Source organism: Tinamus guttatus, unplaced genomic scaffold (assembly GCF_059628265.1).
Source record: "Tinamus guttatus ecotype Peru unplaced genomic scaffold, ASM5962826v1 Tinamus_guttatus_pri_ptg000363l, whole genome shotgun sequence".
In the NCBI taxonomy this organism is placed as follows: Eukaryota; Metazoa; Chordata; class Aves; order Tinamiformes; family Tinamidae; genus Tinamus; species Tinamus guttatus.
This window is the reverse complement of record NW_028288897.1, coordinates 115,758-128,093: the sequence shown is the minus strand read 5'-3', so window position 1 is coordinate 128,093 and position 12,336 is coordinate 115,758. Positions and strand designations below refer to the sequence as shown.

Below are 12,336 nucleotides of genomic sequence, written 5' to 3'. Positions count from 1 at the left end.
AGGCGTTCCCGTGGGCTCCAGCTGCTCCGCGTGGCGGCTCCCGCGGGAATGGTTTTCCTGCGTGAGCCTCGGCCCGTCCCTGCTCCCTGCTCTTGGCTTGCCAGGAAGCAATGGCGAGGCGTGGGACTGCGGCTGCCTCTGCCCGGGAGCGCCCTCGGCACGGGTGGCTTTGGGAGAGCTTGTTTCCCGTTCCCGTAAAACCCTGTTTGTGTTGGAAATTGCAGGGGGAATGGAATGTATAGCTGTTTTGGAAAAAGAGGTTTATTCACTTGGGGATAACCAGGTTTCTTTTCTAGTAACGACCCCAGATCCCATCTCATATCTGTGCATCGAAAGAGTCAGTCCCTGGGGAGCCTCTGGGAACGCTCCGGCGCTCCTGGAACCGAGTTGCTTCCCTCGCGATGTCCTCTCTGGAAACCACCCCGGGAAGCCCTGCTTTGTTCCTGACTCCATGTGCCAGGGGCAGAGAGGGAGATTTGGGCTTCTTCTCGCCTCAGAATGAGCGGCGATGCTGTTGCTGTCGCAAAACCATGGAGCTCTCCCCGCGGGAGCTGCAGCTCGCGAGCCCCCACGCTCTCGTTGTCCTTGTCCCGCTCCGCTTTGCTCCCCGGGGAGCCGTTTGCATCGTGCTGCCTCCAGCTGCGATCCATGGAGCTGCGCGCTCGCACGCTCCCGGCAAGCCTGCCGCTTCCACATGGATCCTCCTGGACCAGGATTGCCCCACGGGTACCGCCCGAATCCGAACCTGCCCCCGCTCCCTGCTGCTCTCGCTGGCTCGAACGCAGCACAGAAAGGCAGAAATCGTAGGAAAATGGTTCATTCCCCCCACCCTCCACCCCCCGTTTCTCCCCGCTGCGCAGACGTGGTGCAGCAAACGGGGCGCCCTCCTTGTTCGCGCCGGCCCCAACGGAGCCGGGGCCACTCCGGGTCCGGCGCACGTGCGGGAAGGGGCAGGTACCGCCTGGCTCTGCCATCTCAGTGATGCCGCCCCCCGGGCACGTCCGCTATATACAAATATGTACAAACACGTCCCGGCGCTGCAGGCATCCCAGAGCACGTCCTGCCGGCGATGGCCGGGACGCGGGCATGGTCCGTGTGGGAGCCTCCTCCGGAGGTGCCGCGTCGCGCTGCCGGGCTGCTCCCGCTGCAGGGAGCTGCGGAGAGGCCGCGGGGCCCGGTGCAGCCTCTCGCCAACGGGGTTTGGGGATCGGAGCCCAGCGGGGAGCTGGCCGCCGGGGCCAGGCTCGCTCCGGCACTCGGTGCCGCCACGTTCGTGCCCTGCATCGCGAGGGCAGAGGATGCTCCCGTGCCGAGTGTCCTGCCGCTTCCCGTTGCCTCCATCCATCCGCAGTAACCCGTTGGTGTAGGTGGCAGCTGTGGCTCGTCTCCGGGCACAGCCGCAGACGTGGCTGCTCCAGCGCTGGTGGGAGCAGCTGGTCCGCTTGGAAGCGAGCCCGGAGCGAGCCCTCGCGCTGCCCCACAAGGCTTTTCCTAGCACATCCAGCACAGGGTCAAGTTCCCACTGAAATCAGGCGGCTGAGAAGGAAAACTGAGTTACTCAGGCAGCGCCGGCACAGCTGCTCGTTAGCCAGGGCCGAGCTGGCCACGGGTTTTCCTTGGTTGCTGCCAATGCCGAGCGGTGGCTGCGGGTGCCTCCGGCTCATGGCACCATGGAGGGGACCGGCCCCACCGGTGGCCACTGGAGCTGCTTGGTGGCCTGGGAAGAGGCTCCTTCCCCTCGCCCGTGGCCAGGGTGTTGGCAGCAGCGTTGGCTCCGTGGGGCCGGAGTGGCACCCGCTGCCCGTGGGTCCATGTGAGCCCGCAGGACGCGGCGCTGCGGGAGGGCGCGGGGGCAGAGGGTTTCGTGCACCCCTGTCTCTCCGCACAAGCCTCTCCTCTGCCTCCCATCGCGTATCGGATCCTCGAGCCCAGCTGACGCATCGCTGCAGCTACGACACAAAACCCGTCCGAGCGGAGGGCTGCAGCGGGCCCGGCAATCACGATCCAGTGTGTCACCGTGATGTGACACGCGGCTGCTGCTGCCGTCCCCGCAGCAGCGATAGGGCAGCCCGCCTCATGGCACCGCTGCGGGAAGGAGCGACGGGCACGGGGCTCGCTCTGCTTTGCCCGGCAAAACCAGGGGTGCGAAGGGGCTCGTGGCGCCCGAGGGGCATTTGGTGCTTTGTGCCAGAGCTGGTGTCCGGAGGGAGGGAGGGAGGGAGGCTGCATCCCCACCAGCTTGGGCTCTTCCCCCTCCTCCTCTCCCTGCCCTTTGCCGCGCTGGGGTCCCGCGGGAAGGGCACTGGGATTGCGGGAGCCGCTCCGCTCCCCGCGCGCCCCGGAGCAGGAGGCTGGCGCGGAGCCCCCGGCCCGCTCCGCTCGCCGCCTCGCGCCGTGTCCGTGTCCCCCGGGGCTTTCCCGCCGCTCCGGGGCTCGGCGCCGCCGCGGCTCCGCGCTCGCCCGCCGCTCCGATGGCTCCAGCACGTTCCGGAGCGGCTCAGCGCCGCGGCGGGGCCCGGCTGCCCCTCGGCGGCACCTTCATCCGTCGCACCTGAGGATTTTGGCTGTGCCCCAGGCTGGCCGGAGCCCACGGCCCCTCGCTGTTACCTGCGCGGCCCCGGCGCGTCTCTTCCCCGGGGCTCCGCGGGCTCCTTCCCCAGCCGCCGGTGCCGCCGCGGGGGAGCGCCCGGGGCCGGTGGGTTCCGACGCCCCGTCCTGCCCGGCAGGGCGGCACCCGCCGGCCGCTCCCGCTCGGCTCCGGCCTCTCGGTCCCCGGGAGCTCCGCGGGGGGGACGCCAGGAGCGCCCCGCACCCCGCGTGCCCCTGTGCCGCTCCAGCGCTTCCCGGTGTTCTCCATCCCGGTGACCATCCCGGGAATCCTCGGCCGTCCCAGCCACGGCACTCGGTACTTGGGGGCGCCGGGCGCTGCTGCGGGCGGCAGGAGGGGCAGCGGCTGCTCCAGAGGGGGAAAAGAGGGAAAATGCTACGGGTGAGGAGAAAACCCGTGGAAGCGGCGTCCCTGCAGGGGCGGGGGCAGGGAAGGGCGCCGGGAGGGGGCAGCGGGGCTGGCACGGCCGGGCACCGGGAGCCGCGGTGCTCCGGGCAGCACAGGGCTGCTCTCGGAGGCGATTCCCTCTTCCCGGCACAGGAAAGCCTTGGGGGAAGGAATGCGGCCGCCTGGGTGTGAGGGGCTCTGTCCACATACGAGCAGCCAGGCAGAACGCCCCCCTCCCCAATCCACGCGTCTCCTTGGGAGAATGGGAGCAGGGAAGCGGCTCAGGCGCACGAGCAGGCACCCAGGCGATTCCCGTGCGGAGCTCAGCCTGCGGAGCCGCCCGGAGAGCCGGAGCAGCCGCCCTGGAGACGCTGGTGTCCCGCTGTCGCCTGGGGGTGTCTGCAGGTTCCTTGCGTCTCTGGTGAGGCAGCATCTTCCAGATCCTTCCCTGGGCTTGCAAACCAACCTGCCGGCAGCTCGGGATCCAGCCCGGGCTCAGGACCCCGCCGGGCAGCACCCACCGTCCTCCGGCTGGGCAGGGAAGAGCTGGCGCTCCTGCCCGGACGTGGTGTGTGCCAGGCCCTGCTGTGGAGTCGGGAGCAAGTAGGAAGGAGAGCAAATGATGGACAACCCCGTTGTCCTCTCAGATGCTCGTCTGCAGGTCTCCATTGAGCAGGGTCCTTTGGGTTTCCGTGGTCTCGTTTAGCCGGGATTTGTCCTGCTTGCTGTCGCTCCGGTCTGCGTCGTCCATCCCGCTGACCTTGACCAGGCAGAGGACGTTCTGGAAGCTCTTCTTGAAGTTGTCGGACAGGAAGGCGTACAGGATGGGGTTGGCACAGCTGTTGGCGTAACTGAGCACCACGACAAAGTCAAACATGCCCTTGAGGACGGGCGTGGGCACGATGAGGACGGACACGGAGGAGACGTTGAAGATGTAGAAGGGGAGCCAGCAGAAGATGAAGACAGCGACCACGATGGAGACCATCCTGGTGACTTTCTTCTCCGACTTTTTCCTCTTGGAGGAGCCCACTCTGATCCCTGAGGACTTGACTTTGATGATGATGAACAAGTAGCAAAGGCAGATAATGGTGAGAGGCACCAGGAAGCCCAGGATGAAGGTGTAGATGATGAAGCCTGTGTACCATGCGCCGGACTCCCCCGGCCAGATGATGGTGCAGCTGCTCCTGCCATGGTTTTGCTGCACCCCAGCATAAATCATGATGGGCATTATCACCACCAGGGAGACCCCCCATACAGCTACGTTGATCAGTTTGGCTGTCCTAGGCCGCCTCCACTTGGCAGATTTAATGGGATGGACAACAGCCAGGTACCGGTCAACACTCATGACCGTCAGGCAGAAGATACTGGTGAACTGGTTGATCCCGTCCACTGTCATGACAACCCTGCAGATGGCTTTGCCGAAGGGCCAGTGAACCAGCGCAACCTGCATAGCCAGGAAGGGCAGCCCGAGCATGAAGAGCTCATCCGCGATGGCCAGGTTCAGGATGTAGATGTTGGTGATGGTCTTCATCTTGGCGTAGCGCAGGATGACGTAGATCACCAGCGTGTTGCCACACAGCCCTATGATGCAGACCACAAAATAGATGAAGGTGAGGATGGCATTGCTGGTCAGGTCAAAATGGTGGCCCGTGGCGTTCTGCGATGCGTTGGCAGGTGCCTCCACGGAGAAGTTGTCGAACGGGGAAGCCGGGGAGAACCAGAACTCGGTGGCGTTGGGCTGCTCGTCTGCCAGCTCCATGGCTCTGCTGCTCCCAGCCTTCAGAGGAGCCGGGATGTCATCCTTCCTTGCTCTAGGGGTGAAAGAGAAATTTCTAGAAATTGGAGAACAAAAGAGAAATGAAGAGATTCTTCACGGAGCGTTTGGCCGTCCTGCTGCCAGGCTCTGCAGGAGAGCGTCCCTGGAGGAGCCGTCCCCGGAGCACCTGCCGCGGCTCCGTCCTGCCCTGCGCAGCCCCGGCCGTGCAGAGGAGCCTGTCCCGGTGCGAGGCTGCTCGTCCCGGCTCCGGCGGGGCCGGGATCCCCCCGACTCCTACGGCGCGAGCGGGCGCGCGTGTCCCCGGCGCGTCACGGCAGGTGCCCCCTGCGCCGCGGCGCTGCCCCCGGGGACACCGTTAGGGTACGGAGAGAGCCGAGGAGCAGCCGGCGCTTCCCTTCGCGGACAGGGCCGGCTCCGGGATGGAAAACCCGCGTCCTGACAGTTCCCGTGGAAAACGCGCTGGGAGGCAGGGGAAAAAAAAAAAAAAAAAAAAAACGTGCCCGGGATGGAGCCCGGGATGGAGCCCGCCCGCGCGCGCTGCCTCCTGCGCGCAGCGAGGGGACGGCCGGGGCGGCCGGGGGGCTCCGGAGCCGCCGCCGCTCCCGGGGCACTCGGGGGGCTCCGGGGCCGCCCCGCCAGGCGCTGCCGGGGGCGGTGGCGGCTCCGCCGTCCCCGCGGCGCCCGGTGCCGGTACCGACCGCGGGGCTCGGGCGGGGGCGGCGCCGCGGGGGCCCCGCGCCGCTCACCTGCTCCGCGCTGCCGGGAGGCGCCCGCCGCTCCGCGCCGCTCCGCGCCGCTCCCCGCACCAGCCGCCCCCGGAGCGGCTCCGCGGCCGGACCCAGCGCCCCGGCTGCGCCCCGCCCCGCGCGGGGCGGCTCCGCGGGGCCGGGGCGGGGACACGCTGCCCCCCCGCACCCAGCCCTGCAGGGCCCCCCCCGTGCAGTGACCCCCCTCCGTGCAGTGACACCCCCCGCCTCGTAGTGACATCCCCCGCCTTGCAGTGACACCCCCCGCCTTGCAGTGACCCCCGCCTTGTAGTGACACCCCCTGCCTCGTAGTGACACCCCCCGCCTCGTAGTGACACCCCCCGCCGCCTTGCAGAGCCCCCCCCGCCTTGCAATGTCCCTCCCGCCCTGGGATGTCCCCCCCTGCCCGACAATGTCCCCCGCACCTTGCAATGTCCCCCTTGCTTGACAATATCCCCCCCGCCTTGCAGTGCCTCCCATGCCCAGCAAGTCCCTCCTCGCCTGGGATTTACCCCTTCCTTGCAGTGCCCCCTTCGCCTAACAATGTCCCCCCTCGCCTCGCAGTGTCCCCCCTGCCTTGCAGTGCCACCCGCCCGGCCGTGTGCCCCTTGCACCGTGGTGCCCACCGCTTCCTGCCCTGGCAGCAGCCTTGCAGCCCCCCGCGCTGGCACCATGCGTTTCCTATTGCCACCTCACGTCCCCGAGCAGGGCACGGGGTGTGCGGAGGGACCTGCTGGGCTCCGTGCAATTCCGACAAAGGGACCCACAGGGGTCCCTGCTCCTTCCTCCCCCAGTCCCGGCTTTGCTGCCAGGTCCTTTGGTGGGAGACGCTTCTTGGCACTGGCAGCGGTGGTGCCAACACCTGCTGATGTCCCCAAGGCCCCCGTGGAGGGATGGTGCAGGGCGATGGCCATTGGATGGTGACAGTGGGACCTGATGTGTCTGCAAGCCCATGGCTCCTGAGAAACCGGGAATACCTCGGCCCCAGGAGCCTCCTGCAACCAAAGGAAGGGCAGGACAGGTCCCCGCTGCCTCCGCAGAGCCCAGGGGAGCTGGGAACGGGCTGCGGTGGCTGCGAGGAGCTGGGGGCCTTTGCACGAGATGGGTGATTTGATGCAGTGCAGCGATGGGAGCAGGAGGAGCGTGGGGGAAGATAACCCCTGCTCTGGTTGTGGGAGACCTGGAAAGCAATTAAAGGGTAGCGGTTCCTCCCCGCACCTTTCCATCACTTACTGAGGAGACGTTAGAGAGCAGGAAATTAAGAGTGGCTTGGAATGAAAGGCCAGGAGCGGGGCTGACCGCTGCAGCGAGGGCGCCTGATGGGTCTCGTTCGTGCTCAGACAGTCGCTCCCCCTGCGGCATCTGAAGAAGGGAGGTCTTGGGGCACGAGGGAGGGTCACTATCAGCCCAGTAAACCTTCTGGAGGCTGGAAAAAGCTTCCCCCGGAATAACGGTGTGGAAATTGGTATCACAGGCATGGTGTCTGAGGAGGGAGGATGCTGCCCGCAGACCCGTCGGATCCGTGCAAGGAGAGCGATGGAGATCGCGGCCGGGCTGCGTGGCGCAAGCAGATACCCGTGCAGCTGGGGGCCAGCAGCGGCGGGGCGCCGGATCGAGCCCTTTGCGGACACATTTTTTTATTCTGCCTGGTCTCCGGGTGCATCTGAGCCGTGCGCGGGGCCTGCCCGTGCGCTGGGTGGTCGCGGTGCCGGCGGCCCCGGCAGCTGCTTCGTGCTGGCAGAGAAGCTGCTCTTTGTCCCCTCGCCTGGGAAGCCCCGGCCCTGCTGGGAAGCGACTTAGTGCTGGGGACGGATCTGGGCGAAGCGGCCTCTTCCCATGCAGCGGCTGCTATCGATACGGGATCGCGTGACGGCGGCTTCCCAAGCCCTTCCCGGCCTCCTGCCACCCGCTCCCAGCTGTTCCGCAAGGCTCCCTTAGGAAGCGGCGCTGCTCAACCCATGCCCTGGATGCGAGTGGCGTAAGGAGCGCGGTGACATTGGGACATCGGGGAGGGACAGGGCGGCCTCACTGCTCGATGTACCGCAGGGAGGGCAGGCAGGGTCTGTGCACAGGGGCCAGGAGAGGGACACACTGCTGGGTCCCCGTGCAGCTCCTGTGGCTCAGTTGTCCCCTAGGAGCCTCTCCATCCGCGTCCCCACGTCCCTGTGTGCAGCCTGGCTTCCTCCCCGGGGACGTGCCGTGTCCCCTGGCCACCACCAAGGGCCAGGAGCTGCGCGGGGCTCTGCGGGGGCTGCGGGGCTCCAGGCAAGCCCGGAGGAGGCTTCGCTCTCCGCATTGACCGGGGACGTGGCCGGGAGCCCTGGCCAGGGCAGGGCCGGCTCCTCGAGGACGCGCTGGTCTCAGCGGGGTCTCCGGGGGCTCCAGCTGCACCCGGTACCGAGGGCACCTCTGTCCCGATGTTATTTCCCTGCATGAGGAGCTGATCGATTGCTGCCAAGGGTGCCGAGATGGGGCTGGAGCGGGAGCTGCGCGTGGCAGCTCTGCCTTGTTGCAATATTCCCTGGCTCCGGGGAGGCGCCGCGGGCTCAGCGCGGATTCCAGCTGGACTCCCCGGCCGGGAAGCCGCCCGGCTCCGCAGCCCGGGCGCTGCTCTGGCAGAGCGGGCGGATGCGCGCGGACGTGGCTCCGGCTCGCCGTGGCCCTGCGGCTCCGGCTCTTTTTGTGTGACGCATTCCTTGATAAATGATCCTGGGCAGGAATTTAGCCCCTTCAGGCCCCTTCTAATGTTTTAAAAGACATTTTACCCAGACTTGCGATAGCAGCCGGCTCCGGGGCGAGATCCGGGCAGGATCCGCGCGTTCCACAGTGGGGAGGGCTCCCGCGGCTGCCCTTGCCGCAGGTCCCGCGGCTCTCGGAGGCTCCGGCTGCTCCGGCCCTGCTGCCTGTCCCAGCTGGCACCCTGGGCTGCATCTGGCTTATTAAAGGAGCTAATGAAGGATACAGGCAATTAGAGGGGAAAATTGATTAAAACCTAGATCAGGGAGGTTGCAAACAGCCTTGACCTTTTCCAGCAGCGGTGGGGGACGCTGAACAAGGGCCGCTCCAAGACAGACCCTTGGATAAAGGCGAGCAGTGCCGCGAAGGGCTGAGCGCGTCCTGCCGATCCAGCGGGAGCCATGGCTGGAGCAGAGCCGGCTCCCTGTGCATCCCGTCCTGCTGCCGCGGGCGCTTCCCGATGGAGCCACCTGGCCGCGTGTCCCTGTGCGGCTCCGGCGGGCAGAGCGCAGCTGTCCCTGTGCCCCGGGGCTGCGGCCGCTCCGGCTCCAGCAGGTAGATAAGGCTCCAGCTGCTCCGTTATCAGCTGCCCTCATCCCGCTCCAGCATCCCGGCCCGTCCGCTGCGGCCGGCGCTGCCGGGTTGTTTTTTGTAATTGCTGCTCTTGGAGACGGAGGCACCAGGCGCAATATCTGGGGTGTCACTCACCAGGCACCGTGTCCCGGGTGTCACCCACCATGCTCCATGTCCCAGGGGGTGTCACCCTGCAGCAATGCTCAGGGGTGTCCCGGTCACTAGGGACATGATGCACCATGTTCGGAGGTGTCACCCTGCAATGATGCTGGGGGGTGTCCTGTCCATGGGTGACATCGTGCATGACATCCGGGAGTGTCATCCTACAGTGATGCTGAGGGGTGTCCTGTGAACTGGGGACATCATACAAGGCATCTGGGGCTGTCACCCTGCAGTGATGCTGGGGGTGTCCCGTGCACTGGGGACATGATGCACTATGTTCGGAGGTGTCACCCCACAGTGATGCTGGGGGGTGTTCCATGCATGGGGGACATCGTGCACCGTCCCTGGGGGGTGTCACGTGCGGGGTGTCCCGTGCGCTGGGGACGTCGTGCACCGTGTCCCGGCGGGGGTGCCGTGCCGCTCTCCCCCGGCCGCCTTGCCGCGCCCGCCCGCGCTCGCCTCCGCCCTCCTGTGCCCGCCCGCGCCGCTCTCGCGCCGCCGCAGCGCGCCCGAAACGCAGAGCCGAGGGCGGCCCGCCCCCGGCGCGCCGCGATTGGCCGAGGCGGCCGGGTGGGTGGGGCGGCGGCAGCGACACGTGTGCGGGCACCAGGAAGTGGCGGCGGCGCCGGGCGGTGAGCGGGGCCGGTTCGGGCCCGGGGGACCCGGTTGGGGGGCCCGGGGTCCCCCCCCCCCCGCCCCGGGCGAGGCCTCCCCCGTTCGTGGTGGCCGGGGTCACAGTTTGGGGGCTGGAGGGTGGCGGGGCGGGTGTTTGGGCTCCAGGGAGGGGGGTATTTGGGGCCCGGGGGGTATTTGGGCTCCGGGGGTATTTGGGGCCCGGGGGGTATTTGGGCTCCCGGGGCTGTTTGGGGCGCTGCGGGGTGCTGGGTGCCCCCCTCGGGGGCTGCCGGCTCCTCGTGGCGGGGCTCGGGCCGCCCCCTCGGGTGCGCTCCCCGGTGCCCCCCGCCCGGGGCTGCCGTCCCGGCCCCGCTCCGAAGCCCCCGCGCGCCGGGGGTGCCCGGTGGAACGTGCTGGGCCCGGGCCGCTCCCGCGCTCGTCCCGTCGTTGCCGCCGACCCGGCCATGAGCCGGGAAGGGAGCCCCGGGCGCGGGGGGGAGAGGGTCCCGTTCGGGCACAGAGCGGGGTCGGCCGGGCCCGGTTCCGCCCGGGGCGCCTCCCGACGGGCCTCTCCGTGCCAGGCGCGGGGCAGCATGATCGCGGGCCGGGGGCCGGTGCTGCAGGCGCTGCTGGGCACGGGCCTCACGTGGGGGCTCACGGCGGCCGGCTCGGCGCTCGTCTTCGTCTTCTCCAGCGGCCAGGTGGGTGCCGGGGGTCTCGGGGGCGCGGGAGCACAAAACCCTCCTGCCCGTGGGGACACCGAGCCCGTGGGGACACCGAGCCCTGGGCCGTGGCAGGGCTGGGAGCTGCTGGCTCCGAAGCTCGTCCCTGGCCGGGAGCAGCAGCCTCCTCCTCGAAACCTGCTCCTGTTCCCACCTTTCCAGTGGGATCCAGGTCAGCCCGTGCTCTGGCGTCGAGCCAGGCGAGGCTCTGATTTTCAAGCTGTCTCGCATGCCAAAATTAGAGGCCCGTGTTGCTGTTGCGTTCAGAACTGTTCTGCAGCATTTATTATTGATGCCTCTTTGATGATTTATGCAGGAATCCTTCGCTAAGCGAGATTCCCTTTGCAGCAGCGCGTTGCCTTCCCTTCTGGGGGAGGGGAACGTGTTAAAGAAGGAAAAGCTGCGGCGAGGGAAGGGGCAGGAGCCGCCGGGCTCCTGGAGGCCTCGGCGGGGTGAGCCGGGCCGGCGGTTCCGGCTCTCCGGAGCCGGAGCAGCGTCGCCTGCGCTGCAGGAACCGGGAAGAGTTGTCCTCGCGGTGCCAGAGCAGGGGACGTCCCTCCGTGCTGCGCTGGCTCCTGGTGGCAGCTTTGCTTGTTTTGCTCTTGTCGATCACCTGTTTTCTGTTACCAACCTGTCTGTTTTCTTCTAGAGGCGGGTCCTCGACGGCAGCTTAGGCTTCGCTGCGGGGGTAAGTGCCACGTCCTCGTGCTGCCGCCGGTCCCTGCGTGGCCTCCCTGCCCTCGTCTCCTCCGCAGCCCCTCCGGCTCCCGCCGCGGCTCCTGCGTGATCCCGAGGCGCGTTCCCGTTCATCAGGGATGTGCCGCGGTGCTGGGCCTGGTCCCTCGTGTCCCGGTGCCACGTTGGTGCAGGTGGCAGCGTGTGGAGCTGCCAGAGCCGGGTTTGCCTCTCCTGTTAAACCCCTCTGGTCTCCTCGGCCGTCTGAATCGTTTCTCTGCACCCTCGTGCGTGAGCAGCGAGGCAGGAGCCCTCCTGGGGGTCACTGCTGCCCTGCTGCTCCCTGCCCTCCTGCCCAGCTTGGATGCTGGGGCTGTCAGAAGGGGGAATCCAGGCCCTGGGGATCCAAACCCAGGGCATCCTTTCCTGAAAAGAATCCAACCTGCAGGGTGTGAATCGTGGCCTGAGGCTGTGCAGGGGCTCGTGACGTTTTCCAGGAGCAGGGCCGTGCCGGGCTCCGGAGTGCTGCACGTGGGAGCTGCCCTTCCGCACGCGTGTCCCAGGTGCCGCAGCACGTGGAGCTGCAGCCGGTGCTGTGCCCCGGTTACAGCCGGGAAAACCAGAGCTCTGCTGCTCTTCCAAATGCCTGCAACAAAACAACCGGGTTGCACAGGAGTCTGCCCTGGCGAGCGAGGCGAAGGGGTAGAGAGCCCAGTTTGCTTCGAAGCGTCTCCTGGAACGCGACTGGGGCCTGCGGGGGTGTGAATGGTTGGATTCATCTGCTGCGATGGGTTCTCGGCTCCTCTTTTATAAAGGCAGCACTTGTGTTAGGAATCACTGAGTCCAAATCTGCTGTTTTACATCCAGCTGGGACGCAAGCGCGGGGTGCAGAGCCGCTTTGTGCGCCTTAGGCATCCCAGCCCCTCTGGGATGCAGAGGGATATGTGACGAGCTGTGTCAGTGCTCGGCCAGGAGCCCCCTGCCCCTGCTGGGCTGCAAAAGCCTCCCGTGGCTGCGTGGCCGGGGCTGCTCCGGGCTCAGGTGCTGCCGGAGCGCCGCAGGCTCTGTGTGTGTTGGCCGGTTTCCTCCTGTCGAAGGAGAAAACAGGATGTGGAGCAGCCTGTTTTGAAGCTCTCGGTGCTATTTCCGCTCTTTTTCCTCTCGGTAGAAAGTGCTCCTTGGTCCTGCCTTGCCGGGGTGTTGCTCTCATCGTGGGCTGCTGCCCTTGCTGGAAGGGTTTGTTTTCCAAACAGCGAGGTCTCTGATGGCAATCTTGGGCAAATGCATGCAGGCTGTTTCTCCAAGCACTGGGATAGAGAGAGGCAACACTTGCCT

The 12,336-nt window shown here is 67.3% G+C and overlaps 2 protein-coding genes across 2 annotated transcripts in view; one reads left to right on the top strand and one right to left on the bottom strand.

Moving 5' to 3' along the window:
- Window positions 1-3,606: 3,606 nt before the first annotated feature.
- Window positions 3,607-5,528, bottom strand: LOC148593614 (somatostatin receptor type 2). The gene is made up of 2 exons (XM_088530154.1): window positions 5,519-5,528; window positions 3,607-4,806 (listed from the first exon to the last, which is right to left on the bottom strand). The coding sequence occupies exon 2, from the start codon at window positions 4,752-4,754 to the stop codon at window positions 3,639-3,641; it is 1,116 nt and encodes a 371-aa protein (XP_088386280.1). The 5' UTR covers window positions 4,755-4,806; window positions 5,519-5,528; the 3' UTR covers window positions 3,607-3,638.
- Window positions 5,529-9,597: 4,069 nt separating this feature from the next.
- LOC148593613 (zinc transporter ZIP11-like) overlaps window positions 9,598-12,336 on the top strand; it is a 55,763-nt gene continuing 53,024 nt past the window's right edge. Inside the window, exons 1-3 of the mRNA XM_088530156.1 lie at window positions 9,598-9,621; window positions 10,186-10,305; window positions 10,976-11,014. Of these exons, the coding sequence (XP_088386282.1) occupies window positions 10,198-10,305; window positions 10,976-11,014 (147 nt within the window). The 5' untranslated portion in view covers window positions 9,598-9,621; window positions 10,186-10,197. The remainder of the gene's footprint in view (window positions 9,622-10,185; window positions 10,306-10,975; window positions 11,015-12,336) is intronic.

What these genes read in the sequence shown, in the direction of transcription:
- LOC148593614 (XM_088530154.1), bottom strand. Translation starts at nt 4,754, where the DNA reads ATGGAGCTGGCAGACGAGCAGCCCAACGCCACCGAGTTCTGGTTCTCC.